A 22,206-nucleotide genomic window follows, 5' to 3' on the forward strand; every position below is an offset into this window, starting at 1 on the left:
AACGTCTAGGTTTAAGCAGAAACTGGCACTGTATATTCAAGTACCATTTTGTGGCACTTAGTGCTTTATAATCTTCTCATCTTCTTACTGCCTAAGTGACCTGGGACAGTTAATATCTCTTACCCTTACTTCATATATTTAATGCAATAGGAATAACACCCTGGGTTCTTCCTAGGGTTGCCATTAGAATTGAATGAGCTCATTGTGCCAGTAGGTCTAGCACAATGCCAGAGAAGGGGCTCACTAAATATCAGATCTCCATCTTTTTTCTAGTCATGCTTACGTTCGGTTAATGGAAATGGGGCTTGACTCAGACATACCCTTAAAGGATCTTGGTGCCATCTTCTTCTGTTGAGTTAAAAAGATTTCATTTTAAATACAATTCACAACTGTATCTTCACCATAAGTCTCATTGTACTCTCCCAGCCTTCTAATAGGTCTTATCCTTATTTCCTTGCCCATTTACTGGGGTTAGGGCAAATGGCACAAAACCACATGAGACCTGTGCATGTAGCCCATCGGGCAGGATAGGCTAAGTCACACAGTAGTAACAAACAGCCCCCAAATCTCAGTGGCTCCTACAACATCAATTGATTTCTTGCTCATCTCCATCTTGGATCTTTTGGGAGGTTTGCTCTATGATGCCTCATGCTGGAACGCTGCCACGGCAGGGGGAGAGGGAGCATGGTGAAATGACATTGTGCTCGTATAGCTGCCACCCAGATGTGACCCCATCGCTTCTGCTCAATCCTGTTGACCTAAGGAAGTCTCACCTGGACATATGTAACTTCAAGGGAGCAGTGCAAACCTACCACATGCCTGAAATTAGAAATATCTGGAGAACAGCATTAATGACTACCACAGGGATCTTAGTTTACAAAGCATCTGTCACAATGATTACCCAACTTAATCCTCACAATTCCAAGATGGTAATTAATCATTAAATGTGATCATTTAATTATAAGGCATCAGCAAGCACCAACCAAAACAGAAAACCCAATATAAACAGTTCAGGCAACTCTGTCCACTAGTGAGTGAAAGTGTCTGGAGCGCATGAGATGCAAGGTAGGAATCTGCTATGTGCTCAAGCCTTGTCCACCTCTCCATATGTGTGTCATCTATGAGTGGGATTCTGCTTTTGATAAAGATATTTCTTTTTTTGTACATGGCCTCTGAATGAAGGCCAACCAAGATTCTCAGCTCAAAAGCTGTAATCTTTCAATGTTGGAGGGAAAAAAGGCCATTTTTCCCCTGCAAAGTAATTGAGCATGCTTCCCTATCACAACACCTTCTTAGGGAGACTCAGTTTGGACTATATCATGATTTCTGCCTTAAGGACTGACTTTAGAGTCTGCCCCTGGATGAGAGCTGAGACATCACTTCATCATTCTCTAAAAGAAGAAGAAATGAACACAGTTTCAGCAGTCAACAAGGACACTGAGCAAGGAAGTGGCTCAAAATTCCCATCTCTTTAAGGCAAGTCTCCTGTAAGGGAATAGATGTGGCTCTCCCCATCCAGCTCAGTACTTCAGCTATCTATTCCACAATGAAGATGAACAGTGTGAGGCAGGAGGCTAGCAAATAACTAGGGGGTTTCTTTGTTAACCCCCTCAGGAAGGTTTTGGTTTCAAAGTCTGACCACTGGGTGTCAGGCTTCGGGGGAAAGAAAATAGAGATGGTTTATCAACCCCACTTAATTATGCCAGAGAATGGAGGTGAGATTTGCTAAAGGACAGAAAATCAGCTGGCTTAAGTATGTCAATATGTCTGAAGAAGCTTACTAAACTTTCACTCATCTGACTACACCAATAAATATTTATCTTTTCTAAATCTGTACAAATAATTCATTAGACAGCACACAGCGATACTGACCTCAATCCTATCCTTGATGTAAAGATTAAAAGGGAGTGGTCAACTTCTGTATCTAGCAATTCTGAAGACAGATAACCTGAAAGCGTCCCTGCAACAAAACACCTAGAAATGCATATAATAAATATGCTTAGGAAATACTTTTTTTTTTTTTTTGAGATGGAGTCTCACTCTGTCGCCCAGGCTGGAGTGCAGTGGCACGATCTCGGATCACTGCAAGCTCCGCCTCCTGGGTTCAAGCCATTCTCCTGCCTCAGCCTCGCAAGTAGCTGGGACTACAGGCACCCGCCACCACGCCCAGCTAATTTTTTTTTTTTTTTTGTATTTTTCGTAAAGACGGGGTTTCACCGTGTTAGCCAGGATGGTCTCGATCTCCCGACCTCGTGATCCGCCTGCCTCGGCCTCCCAAAGTGCTGGGATTACAGGCGTGAGCCGCTGTACCTGGCATAAATACGTATTTTTAAATGCACAGCTGAGCTTATTCTGGGATGGGAGGAAGGGACTGGAAAAATTCAAACAGTAAGAGTAATGTGACTGGGTATGCATTGGAGACAGGAAGATGAGGAATGAGTGAAGTGCTGTAGAACTGAGATTTCTACATAAAGTCTGGGCCTTTAAAGGGACACAGGCATAGGACAATGAAGTTCTCTGCACTGGCTGCAAGTGGTATAAGGTATACCAAGGAAAATAACCAGCTCTACAGATTAAGTTAATGGGCTCTGTGGACCTTTCCCATCCCTCTGCCTGGGGTTCACAGTTCTCACTTACTAGTCCTTAACCTTGGGCAGGTTACATAACCTTATGGTACCTCATTTGCCTTGGCTGTGGTATTGTGAAAAGCCGATAAACTTCGTGCATATTAAGTGCTAGGTGTACAAACGCATGGAAGGGGCAAATCAAAAGTGGAAATGTGTTTTTCTCCCAGAGATCAAGATTTTTCCTTAAGAAAGTCAAGATATGGTTATGCATTATCTGCCAATTTAATGAAAAATAAACATCTTTAAAGGACTAGGATTTCATAGCCTTATCAAATGCTAATGAAACGAGAAAAAAAAGTTTAAAATTAGCAAAGGCTTAAAATTTCCTCCATAGTTATATCACTAAAATAATGGGGGAAAAATGTTCTTTTGATAACTATCATCAAGTTTTATATCCTCCTTTCCTTAATGTCACTGGCACAATTCGAAATTGGTTTTTATTTGGGGAAAGCAAGAAACCAAATAGGATTATAAAATACCACAGGTACAGCCGGGCGCGGTGGTTCACGCCTGTAATCCCAGCACTGTGGGAGGCCGAGGCGGATGGGTCACCTGAGGTCAGGAGTTCGAGACCAGCCTGGCCAACGTGGTGAAACCGTCTCTACTAAAAATACAAAAATCAGCCAGGCATGGATGTGCATGCCCATAGTGCCAGCTACTGGGGAGGCTGAGGCAGAATTGCTCAAACCTGGGAGGCAGAGGTTGCAGTGAGCCAAGATCTTGCCACTGCACTCTAGCCTGGTGGACAGAGCGAGACTCTGTCTCAAACAAACAAACAAAAAAAACCAAAACACAGTTACAGGATATACTCCATAGAGAGGAAATGCTCTCGCTTAGGATGAGACAAAAGAACAAACTGAATGACCTTGAACAGAACTTGGTTATCTTTGGGTCTTGGTTTTCTTTGAGTACGAGGATTTGAAATCAATTACTTCTGGGGTCTCTTCCAGCACTTTCTGATTTTATGACAGTTACTCCAATTGCAAAAGAAACTAACTACCCATTTGGCCCTCCCATTCCACAAAAACAAAACACACAGTATCATTTCAAGAGTCAGAGTCAGATTCTTATTTTGAATTTAAAGTGCTACATGACTGCTAAGGTTAAAACTCCTTTCTTTCAAAAATCAAAAAGGTTGAATCATCAGAGGATAAAACCCATCACCACTGCAAACCAAAGTGGATTTTCAACCTACTAGAAAATCTGATTGACAAAGCATGCAAAAATTAGCTCAAGTAGCCGCAACCTTCTTCTATGAGTATCCTGGTAAATGCTTAGGAGTTTAAGTGTGTATTGTTTATGCTGCAAGAAGCAATGAGGTTGGAAAGCATGAATGTGTTATGCCCAGAAACTAGAATCTTAATTCAATAGGGAAAGAGTCTTCTTCAAGTAAAAATAACACAACTAAAAAATTACAAAGTCTTAATACGAACTGTTTAATTGTTATAACAAGATTTGAGAGGCAGGGGTAGGTAAATAAGTCACCAACTGGCGATAAGTCACCAACTGTTAATACGTGTCTGCAAGTTTCTTGTTTTTCACAATCACTAGATTTACATACAATTATAGGTTATGGTTCTCCATGTACACATACAGTGAAAGACATTTTCCAAATAACTTTTGATGTAGAATGGAACCTGAGAAAAAAAATCACTTAAGAAATCAAATCTCATATAATGGAAATACTTTAACCACAGCATTCACACATTTGACTGTGGATTCCAAATGCTTATCTAAACAGAGGCAACGCAATTAAACTGCCTTCACTCAAAATGGTGTCAGAAGGCAACTACCCTATTTACTAGCCACTGATAAGTTATGACAACACTATTTCATAGCCTGTCACTGTATTTCCTTTAACCCCCCAGCAGTAGGATTTAGGATTTCCTCAACACTAAGGGCTTATCTCAAATGCCTTAGTGCACGAACAGTAAAAAATCAGAGTTGCAATGCCACATTGAGAAACTAGATAATGGCTTGGAAATAAAAGTGGGGGAAGTGATGAACTGCCACTATCTGTTTTTCTAAGTTTTGTTTTCTAATACAGAGCAAAACTTTAAATGCTAACTACAAAAATAAATCTAACAGGCCTAGAAATTCTGAAGGTAACCCAGTGACAATAGAAAGCTTTTAGATCACTATTAAGAGGTCTTTATATTGTTCATAAACAATAGGAAAATAAGACTGATACTGTTTATAATTACTGTTTATAGATAAAATTTGGCAAAAGACATCTAATATACTTTTTACAATGAAAATGATTTCTAAAAATGATTCCCTTGATCTCATACCTATAGAAAAACCATCAGTGATTACTTTTTAATATGAAAATAATAAGCTAGTTACAGAATTTAAATATTATTTTCTGACTTTTCTCTCTTCCTTATGAGACTGGGGAAAAAAGATGTTAGAGGAGAAAAATAACTTGTTATATGCCAAATAGTTCAAAATCTTCCCCCTGGAAACTGAAACAGGATCCTTAGAAAGTACACAATGTCCTGGAGTTTCCCTTGTAGACAAATACTTTGGTCATTTATTTGTAATCAGATACTGATTTTAGCAGATTACAGCACTTACAAACATTGTCACAGACAGCACAATGTCCATTCATAAATAAAAGGAGGTTTATTCATGAAAAGGTTGTGATTCTTTTGAAAGCATCCAATACATCCTTTCTGGACATTTCCCTTTCAGTATTACCTGGCATGTAAACACGAAAGGGAAACATTCAGGTAAGTTACAACCTCCAGTCATATTCACAGCAATATGCAATATGGACATTTACAGGGGGAATCCCTTTGCAGGTGACTTCAACTAGAAATCCCAAGAGTCACAGTAAATGTTTCAAAGTCCATATAAAGAAAGAAGCTTGGCCAGGCGCAGTGGCTCACACCTGTAATCCCAGCACTTTGGGAGGCCGAGGTGGGTGGATCACTTGAGGTCAGGAGCTCAAGACAAGCCTGGCCAACATGGTGAAACCCCATCACTACTAAAAATACAAAAATTAGCTGGATGTGATGGTGGGCGCCTGTAATCCCAGCTACTCGGGAGGCTGAGGCAGGAGAAACACTTGTACCTGGGAGGCAGAGGTTGCAGTGAGCCAGATCGTGCCACTGCACTTCAGCGTGAGCAACAGAGCGAGATTCTGCCTCAAATAAATAAATAAATAAAAGTATTTGCTGAAAGAATGATATTGTATACCAGAACCAGGTGCAAGGGACATAATGATATGGCTCCAACCCTTAAGAAACTCAAAGCCTAGCAGAGGAAAACAGCTTTAAATACTTGAACAGGTTCCAAGGACAGAGATAGAAAAAACAATCTACCTTAATGATGGCTCCACGTTATAGATAAAAGCAGTATAGTGTAAATAAGCAGAAGAGAATGGGTGGTTCACCTTGCAAATACTAATCCCCAAACCAAGCAAGTGACTTCTGGACTATGTTCACTTCAGACTAGCCATATCACTGCTCTACTTTAAAAACAATACGAAGAAATGATTGTACTCAAAACCTGTATTATTTTAAGCAGCAAGCCACCAGTAAAAAGATCTCCCGGTCAGACCCTTGTAGCACTACTTAAGGAAAAGGAAGACCAGGAGTGCAGGAAAGTCCTCTTCCATGTCTGTTTTCTTGTCAACATTAAACCAGAATGAAAAATAATTAGACCCACCTTGTCCACACAGGTGTGTAAATTCCTAAACTTAGGATGAAAATCACAGTCTTAGAGCCATGCACCTATCAAGGACATCAACCAAGCTTTACATATCCAAGCTCCCCTGGTACCCAGCTCAGGAAAAATAGCATCAAGGTTGAGGGAGCACTTAGCTAAGCAGAGTGGAATGCCAGCTCTGCAGATAAACAGCCATGTGACCTGGGGCCTCAGTTCTTCTGAAATAAGGAAATAATACAATCTACCCCAGATATTACAACTTAACTGTAAGGTTCAGTTCTAAGAGTTCCTGCAAATTATTATATAAGTTGTTACTGACTGCTTTCTTTCCCTCCACCATGTTGATCATTTTTTCTACTGTCTTCGGTCTGCCTTACTGCTGCTTGTTTAAAACACAACAGTAACTGTCCAAGAGCCACCTGTACTGTTTAAAAGTTATCTATACCAAAAGACACCTACTATTACATTTCTCTATGGTAATAAAACAAAAACGGGAAAATTTGCATCTCAAAAACTCTCCTCACCCTGACAAGCAACATAACTTTACCAAAGACGACACGAGTAGATCCTGATCAGTCATGCATCACTTCAGGGAGACACCTCTAAAGCAGCCGACACTTTCTGTAGAAAATCCTACATGTTTCTCTAAGGTTATTAAAATATTGCTGGAGAGGCAAGGAAAGCATACTCAGACATTTAACACGTAAGACAATACCTTAAAAGTTATCCGTTCAGCCTTCCTTAAGTGTAAAAAGGGAAATAATAAGAAAAAAGAAAATGAGGTGTAAGCTGTATTTCATTAATATAATCTTGGGAAACAATGATTCAACAAAACAGCCAAATATAAAACTTTAAAATTTTTTAAGTAAGTATCTTACAAAACAGTCTTCAGTATGTTTTTGTAGTAAGCAGAACTGAGACAGTACACTAAAATGCAAATATTCTAAAATAATAACATACTCGTTATCACAAATCAGAGATGAAATTCTAATCATTTCTTTTATAATCTACTGCACAAGTTTTATCTATCATTCCTTAAAAATCAAAGAATTTCCATTTTTAAGAACTCAATACCAGCTGGGCATGGTGGCTCCCATCATCAACCAGGGGTAGCCTTCCACTTCAGTTCTCAGGCTAGCGTGAATTCATCATCAAAATTGTAAGATCTAAGTATGCCCATGATCTAAGGCATCTCTTTCACCATCTCTTGCTTACTCACAATCAAACCACTTTCAAAGTCTCATGCATTACTCCCTCTTCTCAAGCCTGAACTTGATCCACCTCAGATTAACAGATATATCCCTCTGTGCCAAGATGAGAGAGACTAAATTTAAGCTGAAGTCCCTTGTAACTTTCCCTTCTATCTTCATCCTGGTCTATGAAAACCTCTCCTATTTTCAAGGCTAACATCACTAAGTTTGACCTCAACTTCAGATCAAGTGTGGCCATAATCCCAGTCTCTCCCATGACACAGGTATAGGTTTTGCCTAAAATTTCAAGGTGGTCCATTAACTTGAAGTTTCTTTCCTCTTGGTCTCAATCCTGCCCATGAAACTTTCTGTTAAAAGCAGTCTTTGCAAGCTTTCCCACTTCAAAACCCTTTCTCACCCAACAATGCCTACAGGTAGACTAAATGAAGGCATGCAACGGGTTCTGGCAAACTGAAGAATATATGCCTACCTACAAAGCAGCTAATTAACAGTGTGTCAGGAGAAACTTCAGGTAGGCCTGCCCTTGCCAGACTTAGGAATATTCTGAAAACTTTACGTGGATCTATTTTTACAGAAAGTTGCTCTATTTCTTTGAAACACTTCATGAGGATCACATGAGGGCAGGCTGCATCTGGGCCCTTTTGAATACCTGCTTGAATCCTCTACCTTAAACGTACATAAGCTGGCTAAAGACCAAACTACCAATTCCCATAGCTTTCAGGATTCACAGTTCCCATCCACTACACACCTCTCTGCAGCATGAAACTCCACTATCTAAATAAATTATTTTACTTTCTGGCTGCTCCTTCACACCTCCCCTTCTCTTATTAAAGGTTCTGTGCTTTTTAATCTTCACAATTTTTTTCTCTCTCAGCAGCAACTAGGATCTCAAATTGATATGCAGCCTAGATTCATGACTGGCACCCCAAGCCATGCATCTCATATAGCCTACACAAGCTATCTCTGATGACTCTTGCTTTACACCACCACTTCATCTCTGACCCTTTCATTCTGATTCTTCTTTTCTGGTTCAATCTCATTACCTGGGTTATTGTGTAGTATTTTTTTCTAAATGACTTCAGTGAACCCTCTTCCGACAATCTATCCTCTATATTGAACTCAGATGCACACCTAGCCTAACCTTTAAGTTCCTCCACAACTCAACCCCAACCTAAATTCATAGTCTCCTGTTTTTACCTAAATAAAGAGATCATGCTCCATTCAAACCAGACTGCTCTTTGTTGTCCTCTTAGCATACCACCAAAACTGACCCTGACCAAAAAGCACAAACCATTAAACCATTTAAGAAAACAAACAAAAACCAACCCAAAACCAAATATTAGACTTGATCAATATTTTAAAAAGTTCTACTCTTCTGGGTTGGGCGCGGTGGCTCCCTCCTGTAATCCCAGCACTTTGGGAGGCCGAGGTGGATGGATCACCTGAGGTCAGGAGTTCAAGACGAGCCTGACCAACATGGAGAAACCCCGTCTCTATAAAAATACAAAATTAGCTGGGCGTGGTGGCGCATGCCTGTAATCCCAGCTACTCTGGAGGCTGAGGACTCAGGAGAATCAATTGAACACGGGAAGTGGAGGTTGTGGTGAGCTGGGATCACACCATTGCACTCCAGCCTGGGCAACAAGAGCGAAACTCCGTCTCAAAAAAAAAAAAAAAAAAAAGTTCTACTCTGCAAAAGACACTCTTAAGCAAACAACAGTACAAGCTAACGGGTTAGAGAAACATTTGCAAAACACATTATCTCATAAAGAAGTTAGATCCAGTATACACAAAGAACTCTTAAACTCAATAATTAGAAAAACTAATTATAAAGAGGGCAAAAGTTATGAGCAGTCACTTCACCTAAGAGATATAAATGGCAAATGGGGACACGAAAAGATATCCCAATATTCCACACCATTACTGATTAGTCATTAGAGAAATGCAAACAAACCACGAGGTACAACACCTACTAAAATGACTAAAATTTAAAATAAAATAGATACTATGAAATGTTGGCAAGGATACAGGGCAATCAAAACACCTATATGCTGATGGTGGGGGAGCAAAATGATACAGTATTTTGAAAAACTAGCAGTTTCTCACAAAATTTAACGTATATTTATCACAACCCAGCAACTCTGATTCCTAGTTACTTACCCAATAGAAAAACTTACCCATGCCCATATAAAAATCTACACGCAAATAGCTTTACTCGTAACCGTCAAAAGCTGACTTTCTAACAAGTGGAAAACACATAAACAAATATAGTACGTATACAATGGAATACCACCCAGCAATAAAAAAAGAACTCACTGATACATGTGAAATAGATGACTCTTGAAAGGATTATGCCAAATTAGAGAATCTAGACACAAAACACTACACACAGTATGATTCCAAGTAGCCAAACACTTGGAATAGGAGGAAGGGTATTAGCTACAGAGAGACATGGGGAACTTTTTAGGGTGATGAAAACGTTGCGTATTTATTGTGGTGACAATTACACAACTATATACATTTGTCAAACTTTATCAAACTATATAGTTGATGTTAATTATACCTCAATAAAGCAGAACTTTAAAAACTGTCTTTGAACCATGACTCTTGCTCTGAAATGCTGTTAATCATCTAAGAAATCCTTATAGCCCATTTTTTAGGGACCACTAAAAATGCACAAGACCAGAAAACCACCTCATCATGTTCTCTAATATTAAAAGAAACTGCAAAATTCAAATTAATGTTTACATGCAATCATTTACTAAATCTGTCAACTTCATTTTTAAATGTAACATTGATAAAAACTGCATTTGAAATAATGTGGTTAGTTTCATACTACAAGAATTCTGAGACTGTTAGAAAACATTTATAATTAAGATATTCCTATCCTGCCTTTAATTTTTTTAAATGTCATTAATGAGCTATGGATATATTTGAACATGTGAGCTATGGATATATTTGAACATGTTGGGTGAAGTCTCCAAAGATTAACACCACCCAAGGTCTGTGAAGGTCCCTTCTCAGCCCTGAGCCACAAAGATTAAAATTCTCAAGTAATAATTAGGAGCCTTAAGTTTATACTAAGATTAATATGAAACAAAAGTATGCTGTGGTTGCTTGAAAGGTTAATGTAATCTGAAATTGTAGTAACAGAAGTGATGGTAGGCCTGGTCCTCTGGGAAATAGCAAGTTCAACTGCAGTCTGTCCAGCTTAGACCATAGTACTGACTGCAATCCACAGAGTACTTGGCAGAGGTTAACCAGGAATGTTCAGAATAGATGGAAATCATGTTAAAGAGAAATGTTGACAGGAAAGAAAACAAACAAAAAAAAAACCAGGGTATTCAGTCTAAATTAAAAATAAGGGAAGATGACAGTTAACTCCAAATATCTAAATGGCCACCAAGTAGCAGAACTGCCTTATTTAATTATGTTCTAGAAGGAAAAACTGGAATCAGGTGTTACACAGAAAGGGCTTTAGCTTAGCATTTCTAAGAGCTATTAGGCAGCCTTCAAGGGCAATGAACTGTTTTTCTTGATGTATCTGGTTAGGGAGGATAGCCATTAAAATTACTTCTAAGTATATGCGAGTACCTTATAAACCTAAAATTCTAGAACTAAGTCATATGCCATATAAAAAACTTGAGTATAGAATGCTTTTGGATTCTAGCTAAATTGGTTTATTGTAGGGCATCTTTTATCTTGTCCCATTTCTCACAAGTTGTGTTAACTTCCTGACATTTGCAGGGTCAATGGTTCTACTTACTGATGGCTTTCTTTCCTTATACCATAATGCAACAAGCAGTTCACCTATTCCAAGTTGAGAGATAAGGAAGGTGACCTCTTCAGGTAATCTCCAAAAAACTTTCTAATTTTCTTGTTGTATAGCACAAATAAATTATTTGATAGTCATAACTCTATGTGAACAAAGGAAACTAACAACTTTGGTGTTCAGCTGCCAAATCTATAAGATAAGCAGGTTGAGAGAAGACCATTTTTAAAAGCCACAACTTTGTCAATAACATCAATGGTAAGAATCTTCAGCTTTAGGCTGGGCACGGTGGCTCACGCCTGTTAATCCCAGGACTTTGGGAGGCCGAGACGGGTGGATCACGAGGTCAGGAGATCGAGACCATCTTAGCTAACACGGTGAAACCTCGTCTCTACTAAAAATACAAAAAAATTAGCCAGGTGTGGTGGTGGGCGCCTGTAGTCCCAGCTACTCGGGAGGCTGAGGCAGGAGAATGGCGTGAGCCCAGGAGGCAGAGCTTGTAGTAAGCTGAGTTTGCGCCACTGCACTCCAGCCTGGGCAGCAGAGCAAGACTCCATCTTTAAAAAAGAAAAAAATAAAATAAAAAGAATTTTCAGCTTTGGTCAGATGTAGGCAGCCTAGAACAACTGGAGATGGCGGGGGATAGACATCATGATAAAAACTCAACTTGCTCTTTCTATGTGGCCATTCTCAATGCACATCCATCATTCCTAGAAGCTCTGCCAAATACCAAACTTTATTCTAGATATCTGAAAACTCTAACACGTAACAGTTTCACTGTAAGAAAACCTAATGGTCTAACTTCACATTTTACACAGCCCAAGATTAAATAATACGTTACACCACTCTGAGACCTACTTAAAATTGGATGGTCAGATTTAAAGATACACAACAACTTACAAACTACACTTGCAGCTTAAATTAACAGGCAAAATATTCCTCTGGTGAGAGCTGCCACTTCAGTGAGAACAGTCTGACCAAGTACTTAGACTTTTTCAACATAACTTTAAGAGATTCTGGCAATGTTGCCAATGCTTATGTTGCATGAATATCTAACCAATATTTAAATGTAACCTGAAGTATTATTCCATCATGTAAACTATTCCATGGGAACAAAATGAGGCACTTATACAAGGCACATTAACTTTTTTAAGCCACCAGGCATCATTTAGTAACACCTACCTACACTAAAAAGCATACTAGTTAGCTTCAAAGAGTTAACTTGCCCAACTTCCTAAGTCATATGCTAGTTACCAAGCATATTTAAATGCCAGGCACACACCTATATATTTCCTTTAACACTTAAATGAATGTATACAAGTTTTCAACTTGTCTACTGCCTGTCGTAGAAAATGGAAGGTCAAATGTACATTTTAACACACTATACAAATTATTTCGTATACTGCATAAAACTTCCATCACTAAGAATTTTGTTAAACTGAGATCTAAAATATGCTTTCCTCTTACCTAATACTAATAAACGTTTGAGAAGCTAGAAGTATAATAAAAACATCTGACAAAAATGTAGTTAAGATAATAAATTATGAGCCTTATGAAAGGAACTCTAAGAAAGACAAGTAGAGAGCTCTCCTTTCATTATTCTGTCTTTCGGGGTCCAGTTTCAAATGATCACTACACACACTTTACCCCTTTTAGATCGATCACATCCTGATTAACCTAACAAAGCGCTAAGCCATGCTCTTAAAAATATTGCTTTAACAGCTACTTTTCCTAAGGAGTACTCCTGGTAGAAAGACACTAAATATGTAGTAATAGTATAATTATAATAATAAAAAAGCTCCACACTTGAAAAGAAAAACAGCTATACTTAGAGACTAGAACAAAGATACCAAAGGGCTTTGGCCAAAATTAGTATAAATAGACTTTATTGAAGTCAGTGCCTCTGTACTGAGACAGAAGATTGTGTCTACATAAGCACAAGTTGTAACATTTCACAACTTCTAAAAGGAATGTCAACAATTACAACGATCATGCATACCATGGTCGATAATCACATTTTAGAAGCATTTTCAACCATTTCTAAAGAAATGCTTATAACATTGTTATATATAGAACTACTTTCAATAAACTGCAAAACATTGATCGACTTTTCCAGTATGAGCTACAGTGTCAACACAAAAGGGAGGCATAAATGTTTAATTTATGAAATCAGAATGGAATATTTACTGTAAAGAAAAATTAAAAAGCTTTCAAATAAAGGCCATTATCGAACCAACGTGAAGAGCACAACTCGAACTTTTGAGTTCATTCATCTTTTAAAGCTGTCCTCTCAATAACTTCAGTTCTAAGCACTGAATTCAGTACTGTGAATATTCCTTGGATTGAAGTTTGGCAATGATGCGGTCCAACTGTCTCTTTGCTTCGCACTGTGGGAAATTGCTCATGTCATAATATTGAGGGGCAATTTTCACCAACCTGTTTAGAAAGGGGGAGAAAAATTTCCAAATTAACATTTAATTGAAGTACTGGAGTTGTTAATAGGATAGGCATTATTCATTAATATACTGATGAACCAAGGCAAATCTATGAATTCAAGTCTCAGAAAAACACAAATAACTAATCCTTACAAATAGCACTTTTAGAAATGTGTTAACTATTTTATTTAGTAAGATGTGAATTTTCTGATGTTGGACTTACCATAAACTTAATAACAAACCCCTCAGGATACATGAATGTAAAGATAACAGATAAAGTCACTGATTTCTTTACTCTGGCACACTATTAATTTGCCGCTCCAAAGATATAGTAATATGTAACAGGTTCTGTGTAGGAAACATCGTGGTATTCAAATGATTGGATCCTCTCATTTTCAATGTTTTAATAACTATAACTCTATACCCCCAAAATACACTTGACTGAAATCTTTTATAAAGTTTAGCTATACAATTTTTTTTCTCAACAAAGCGTTTAAGATAAAATGGTAATGTCCTACACAATTTAAGTGTCAAAAGTCCCAAATCCATATAAGAAAGCAGCTGCACAATATAAAGCGGTGACAGCACGTAGAATACGTGCCTTCAGTCCCACTACTCTTGGCTGACATTTCCTATCATAGGTTATAGAATAGATTCTGGCATAAATAAAACAAAAAACCATCAAGGTGAGGGTTATTTTGCTTAAAATAAAACAATCCGTTCTTACTCTACATTTTGTAGAAGCTAGTATGTTAAAACACAAAGAGCTATCATTTTTATGCCTGCACAGTTCCTAAAAACCAATATATAAATAATAAATAGTTGAGAGCTAATTGTAATGGGACAAAAAAATTGTTAAAAAAAAAACAACAACCAGATTTCTGCAAGCAAGAAACAGTACTGACTTGAGTTAATCACAACAAGAGAATGGCGCCAAAGAAACTCTAAAAAAAAAAAAAAAAAAAAAAAAAAAAAAATTTTAAAAACCCTTTTTTAAAAGTATTTTTGAGAGACAGGGTCTCACTGTCACCCAGGCTGGAGTACAGTGGCATGATCATAGCTCACTGCAACCTCAAACTCCTGGGGTCAAGCAATCCTCCTGCCTCAGCCTCCCCAGTAGCTGGGACTATAGACGTGCAGCACATACATGCCCAGCTAATTTTTGTACACACCTATATATATTTTAGTAGAGATGGGTTCTGGCTATATTGCACAGGCTGGTCTTGAACCCCTGGCTTCAAGTGATCCTCCCATCCTGGCCTCCCAGAGTCCTGGGATTACAGGTGTGAGCCACCATGCCCAGCCCCTAAAGAAACTTTTCATGCTATTCAAATGTAACTTCACATTTGGCTTCAAATCCTGCCCATAAATATCAACAATCCCACTGTCCACTTATCAAAGGAAGGGTGTGAAAGATTAATCACTCCATCCAGTCAATTCCCTCATACCTACACACTGAAATATAAATTCTCAATGAGCGAATGCAAGGCCATGACTCTAACAACAGTCAGGTTCCATTTTGAGCAAAGTACGAACAAAAAACTGTTAGAACAAAAAGTGTACTTACCATTCTGGCTTGATATCTGTACATGTCCGGATGTAATTCTTTGTTGTTAGAACAAACTCATTATAAAGCACCCATTCAGGTTTGTGGTCAAGAACAGTAGAGGGATGCAACTGAACCACCTGGTTATCTTTCACAGTTAAGTAATGCCCTGTTCGTTCTAAATGTGCCACCTGAAACCAAAACCCAGTATATTATTAATACAATGCTTCTGACATGCTAGTTGTAAAGCTACCTACATAATTAGGAAGAGGCAGGCCTCCCTTTTACTTTTCATTCTATGGCTATACTTATTTATCACTGTCTGATAAAAGCAGAGATAAGCAAAGTGCCACCTGTGGGCCAAATCCAACTCACAGCCTCTATTTGTAAGGTCTGTGAATCCAAAATGGTTTATATATCTTTAATTAGAAAGAAAAAATATCATACAAAAAACATTCCGTGAAGCATGAGTAGCATGTAAAATTCAAACTTCAGTGTCCATAAGGAAAGTTTTATTAGAACACAGGCATGCCCATTTGTCTATACCTATTACGCTCCAAGAGCAGGCAATGTTAGGTAGTTTTGACAAGGACATCATGGGTCCACAGAGCCCAACATTTACTATCTGATCTTTCCTACCTTAGATCATCTAGAGCAGGCTCTTCAGCACTGGGCGCCAACTATGAGTAGACAATTACCACAACATTCATGTCTAAGGTAGAAAACTAAAGCCAGGTGCAGTAATCCCAGCACTTTGGGAGGCTGAGACAGGCAGATCACCTGAGGTCAGGAGTTCGAGACCAGCCTGGCCAACACGGTGAAATCTCATCTCTACTAAAAATACAAAAATTAGACACGCGTGGTGGCGGGTGCCTGTATCCCAGCTACTCAGGAGGCTGAGGCAGGAGAATCGCCTGAACCCAGGAGGCGGAGGTTGCAGACAGCTGAGATCAAGTCACTGCACTCCAGCCTGGGCGACAGAGTGAGAGGCTCCATCTCAAAAAAGAAAATAAAGAAATAGAATAAAAAATAAGGTAGAAAACTAAAGAGGGCAAAGAGGGAAAAGAAAAAGGTAACCTACAAGGACAGGAAAATAAAAATGAAAAAAAAAAAATAAGAGCTTGCACGTGCTTCTCTCTCATTTCTTTTTTTGATAACACCTTGACTGGTGATACTCATCAAAATGGACAGTTCTCCCTTTCCAATTCTAATATCCTGTGCTTAAAGAATGAGCATGAATAATAGAAAAGAAACTCAATTTCATTCAAAATATTTACTAAACACCTATTAGGTGCCAGGTACTATAATGCATGCTGTTTCTAATAAATTTTTTGTTTGTTTTTAAAGAGATACGGTTTTGCTATGTTGCCTGGGCTGGCTTCAACGCTCCTTGCTCTCCACTCAATTTCTCTAGTAGCTAGGACTACAAGCACACTCTGTGGTGCCTAGCTGTTTGTAACAAATTTTAGTCTACACAATTAAGAAGTATAATGCTTGAATATAATTTCATCTATTTTTTTTTTTTTTTTTGAGACGGAGTCTCGCTCTTTCGCCCAGGCTGGAGTGCAGTGGTGCTATCTCGGCTCACTGCAAGCTCTGCCTCTTGGGTTCACGCCATTCTCCTGCCTCAGCCTCCCGAGTAGCTGGGACTACAGGCATCCGCCACCGCGCCCGGCTAATTTTTCGTATTTTTAGTAGAGACGGGGTTTCACCATGTTAGCCAGGATGGTCTCGATCTCTTGACCTCGTGATCCGCCTGCCTCAGCCTCCAGAAGTGCTGGGATTACAGGCGTGAGCCACAGCGCCCGGCCAGTTTTTTTTTGAAATATAAAAAGCAAATTTAAGAACATGTCAACCCAGGCCTGGTGGTTCACGTCTGTAATCCCAGCACTTTGGGAGGTCGAGGTAGGAGGATCATTTGAAGCCAGTAGTTCAAGACCAGCCTGGGCAACATGGCGAGGCCCTCTCTACACACACAAAAAGGCAAAAATTAGCTGGGCATAGTGGTGCGTGCCTGTAGTCCCAGGAACTCAGGAGTCTGAGGTGGGAGGATCACCAGAGCCCAGGGAGTTGTAAAAGCTGCAGTGAGCCATGACTGCGCCACTGCACTCCAGCCTGGGAGTGAGACATTGCCTCCCTCATCCCATACCCCTCCCCTAAAAAAGAACAGAACATGTCAAAGAGAAGCCAGTACATATCAAATATTAAGAATACAGTTAAGAGTTTCAAGAAAGAATGCTCATACCTATTATTCACCAAACTCTAATAAGCCTATTATATAATAAGATGCCACAATAAACATTCTGTTACTTAGATTCAAATACAGACATCTCACCAATCTCCTTTGATTTTTGATTCTGAAACTGAATGTCCTCAGGCTCATATTCTAGCTACTGAGCCCATCTGGCCTTAAGGGTAAGCCACATCGTGCTTAACAGACACAGCCAAAGAGAGAATGAACAAACAGGAAAGAGATAGAAGAGAAGTGTTTTGCTTTCAATTTTATCACCACAAAATTTTCTTGCATTTTTCTCAATGTTTCTCTTATCTTATAAACACCTTAAATAAACTGTTCGCAGTATTTACTTGACAAGTTTTACTTCTGTTCTTATAGCCGTTAACACAGCACACTTAAACTAAATAAAACCTTTTAAATTATGTTTCATCTTTATTGCTACTCAACAGACATTTTTGGCTTTTGCAGTATGCAAGGGTCTTGGTCATAATTACCAATGATCACTCTGTAGAGGACTGTAAATGAAATCCATGTATTTGAATATTTGAATTTGGAGGTGCTTAGTTTTTAGATAAAGACTAAAGCCAACTGTATGTACTTTTGGATCTGCTCAATTGCTTCCTTTTAGTACTCTGTTATGACAATGTATTTCCAATTAAGACCTAGATTCAGAGAAACTTTAATGCACTGATCAATATTCACATTCCTGAAGAAATAGGTGCCTAATCACATCTGAAAGTAGCCAAAGTTTCCATTTTGTATAACAAAGGCTCTATTAATAAAATAATTCTAAGAATGATTCCTGTATAACTAGACTACCTTAGCCATTTAGTACATTAATTTGTTACTCATTAAATACTTAAAATTTCTTAGTATATTAATTCACTCAAAGAAACTGGATGTAACAACATTTAAGATAAATTTTTATGAGCATGCATAAACTCACTTTTGCTTTTGAGTGGATTCAAAGGACTGTTAATAGAAATCAGTGTCATGTGAATACTTATTCATTCCCATATTATCTACATACCTGCATAAAATACCCAGTAACCAAAGCTTTTCTTATATTAATATAATAGTCCCTGCTTGTAAAGTCAGTACTTCGACGAGGCAAATTAAATCTGTCCATAATTCGAGATAGCTGCTGGCGTACATTGTCTGCGGACATCAGGGACCTGTAGTTAATGAAGTTGTCATAACACCACTGAACCGATTCATGATCTAAAAAGGTAGAAGGTGGGGAGAAAAGAGGGCACCATGAATCATTCATACAGGAATGTTCTCTAATTAAAAAAACTGTTATAAAGAATAAGCTAAATAAACCAGAAAGGAGATGTACCCACAACATTTTCTTTAAATGAACTGTAATGTTACCAACTTTCTCAAAGATCTGTAGTGTGATTCAACATTAGAAACAGTAAAAAGGCTTTTGGATTTGGATGCCAAAACAATGATTTTGAATTAACTGTTTTTAGTGAATTATTTCACCCATTAACATCCACCTGGTTGTTTCCAAAAGATGGTCTATCAGATAAGGGAAGGCTGGAAGCATTTGGTAAAAAGTCATGGCCTGTTCATTTTCAATGAAACTACAGCTTTAGATTAAGATAACGGCAAACAATTGTTGTGTATTGTTCTTTATGCCTGAGACAGAGCACCTCAGACTTAAAGACGGCAAAGTTTTATTGCGACACACGTGCCTCTCAGCAATTTATGAGCAAGTCCTGAAACAGAAGAAAGTTTACAAGGATGCCTGAAACCTCCACTCATGTTTAATAAACAAGACCTAAGTCTAAGCACTTCAAGTAATTTTATTACATGTATTATCAAAAGGATATTTCTCCACTGATGAATCCTTGATAAGCTTCCAACTAGCCTAGTGTTGCTCACTTAAAGAGCTCAACCTGTAGCATCATGAAAGAAATTTTACAGTGACATCTTTTATGTGCCAAAGACAGTCATGGCAAAGAACTGCATTATTTATTTCAGAGGACCTTTGATAAAGAAAACTAAGAGGGTTATTGTGAAATGGGAGAGAGAAAACAAAAAATTAAAACTGTTGATCCTTCTCTTGCTACTGTGATGTATGCTTATCTTCAGCATACTCTTTTCTCTTTGATTCTAGGATTCTACCAGTTATAGTGTATAACTTTGCCTTAATGTTTTTTAGACATAACAAATATATAAGTACATTTTTATCCATTACGAAATGCATCCCCATTTCAGAAATTAAGGGTGGGTGAGGTGGAGATAGGAAATAGATTTTTGAATTAAAGAATACAATAACATATTAGAATACCTATTAATTAATCCATCTGGAATGAGAAATAAAAGTTACCCATCTGAAGCTATTGACATTTAAACCAAAGCACTGAATATCTTTGGGAGCTGAAACAGCACACCTTAGAGGTAATTTTACTTATGCTGATGCTCTGTAACAAGCTGAAAGGCAGAAAAATGCCCAGGCTGGACAATAAAAAGGCAAATTTTTGAAAAGGTTGTTGATTTGCAGACTATGGCTTGAAATGTAGCTTTTTTGTGTGGTTCTCAATTTTTAGAATTCATGTAGTACAGATGGAAAAATTGCAAATCTAAGTTATTTGTTAAGAACAAATGACTAATAACTAACATCTGATGGTTCTACTGTATTTCTAAACTTGTGAGAAATAATTGGGTAAATGGGAAAAGTAAATCTAAAACTAGGAACATTAATATAATTCTAGCTATTTATCTCTCACCAATACAGTAAAACCACCCCTAAGATCTAAAGCCAAACCATTTGTCTGACTTTGAGAGAGAAATCTCCCCTCCCCAGACAGATTAAGGTACTGCAAAATAACTTAAATTTAGTTTTGGATTTCAAAGGGTTATTTACATAAATTAAGACAACATTTTAACTGACATGACATTTTAGCTTCACTATGTAATCAACTATTGTCTCTAATGTAAAACATCTTGACCAGTATCTGAAACACGCTTTTTTCAAATATACTCAATGTTTCAATTAATAACATACAACCATTTAAAAAGCTTTCATGAAAATATTTCAAATATTTTCATATCCATATATATATGGATATATCGAAATAATAACACGTGGGGATCTGGCAAAGTTTTTTGTTTTTTTTTTTAAAGAGCTTCTCTTATTTGAAAAGGTGGCAATCAGTGATTAAAGGCTAAATCCTTACCTTTAACTAATAAGGACAGCTCTACCAAATGTCAAGTCATCACATACTGCAAACCCCTAAAAACCACCAATGACTAACCATCCCTCTGGCAGTGAGAAATCATAGTACCTCTCACTAATAATGCATTTCTTGGGCAAACAATAGACTTGAACTTTTCCACCTCTTGTTTACAGGTCACTTGTAGCCTGAGAACCATCATTCATACTTGTCCGTTTTTCTCTTTTATTAGTTGTATTTTGATGTAGAAAGTAGTACTTTGATGTATTTATCAGAAATAGATCACACATCTAGTGAGTGGATAACACCATTTTAACTTACTACATCCCCTCTGACTGTGAATCTGTTCCTTCTCAAGGCTTTAATAGGTTATGTATCTCTTGGTCACCCAACATGTTTCGCATACAAGAGGAATACAGTAGGTTTTTTGAGTAGATCTGTCTCATCAGGGGTAAGTCTTTAACACTAGGTAATACCAGTATTTGGATACAAGAAAGATTAAATAACTGTTCTAAGGTAAACCATGTGCTGGTCTTCAGCCTGTGGTTTCACAACCACATTTCCCTTAACTCTCATATCTGCCCCAAGTTTTCTGGGCCTGGGCAGAGAAGGGCTCCATTCTTTCTCTCTGCTAGTCATCAATTCTATTCAACTCATATCAGGGTTCTGGAGTAAGGAACAGATGTAAATCAAGTTAGGTACTACGTCTGGTGCACACACTGGCCCTCTAGCACTTCTGGACCCCAAGACAAATAAATTCACCATCACCCCTACGGAGATGTGCCAAAGTCAACAGGCTCCCCATTTTAAGAGTATACATGAGATTTTTATGAGATAATAAAAATGAGTTACAAATAAAACCAGACATACAAAATTGGAATGTCAACTTTATAAATTAGGAAACCAATTTCTCATGAGAAGAAACTACAAACTCAGTGACAGAATTCCACATTTTTGGCACAGGGTGATGATGCAGGGCTATCAGTTTAAAAAAAAAAAAAAAAAAGATCCAGTTGCAATTTCTGTATTTTTTTTTTCTCCTTTAAATTTATTAAGGTTTCCTCTCAATTTCTGTAAATGGTACATTCCAACAGCAGCAGCTAGCAATGACTTCATTGTTATTATGTTTCCTCATTTACAAGTCACTGGCAAATGTTTTTCAGGTCACTAAATATTCTATGATAAGATGATTTAAAGCTAGAACAATTACTTCATATGTCTACAGCATAACTCACAATTTTTCCACTGGTGGGCATTTAGGTTTAGGTAGCCAATTTTTTTTTACCACCATAAATAATTCTGGTGAAATTATTTAATCAAATCGGTGTCCATAGAATACCAAAAAATAACTTTCTAAATTATTTCTGGGTCAAAGAGTATACAGTTGCTAAAGTTCCTGGTAACATAAAATAAACTTTTCATAAAGACCACAACTAACCCCACTCCCATAGAGCTAAGGGATATTTTTCTTCAATATCTGCAAATTTTATGTGAGAAAATGGTAATGCCTTTCATTATCAAT

General features: G+C 37.9%; 1 protein-coding gene across 1 annotated transcript in view; it reads right to left on the reverse strand.

The window, feature by feature from the left end:
• Positions 1-13,154: 13,154 nt before the first annotated feature.
• Positions 13,155-22,206, reverse strand: part of DHX15 (DEAH-box helicase 15) — a 56,658-nt gene continuing 47,606 nt past the window's right edge. Inside the window, 3 exon segments of the mRNA NM_001133898.1 lie at positions 13,155-13,718; positions 15,285-15,454; positions 18,530-18,720. Of these exon segments, the coding sequence (NP_001127370.1) occupies positions 13,601-13,718; positions 15,285-15,454; positions 18,530-18,720 (479 nt within the window). The 3' untranslated portion in view covers positions 13,155-13,600.

Source organism: Pongo abelii, chromosome 3 (assembly GCF_028885655.2).
Source record: "Pongo abelii isolate AG06213 chromosome 3, NHGRI_mPonAbe1-v2.0_pri, whole genome shotgun sequence".
In the NCBI taxonomy this organism is placed as follows: domain Eukaryota; kingdom Metazoa; phylum Chordata; class Mammalia; order Primates; family Hominidae; genus Pongo; species Pongo abelii.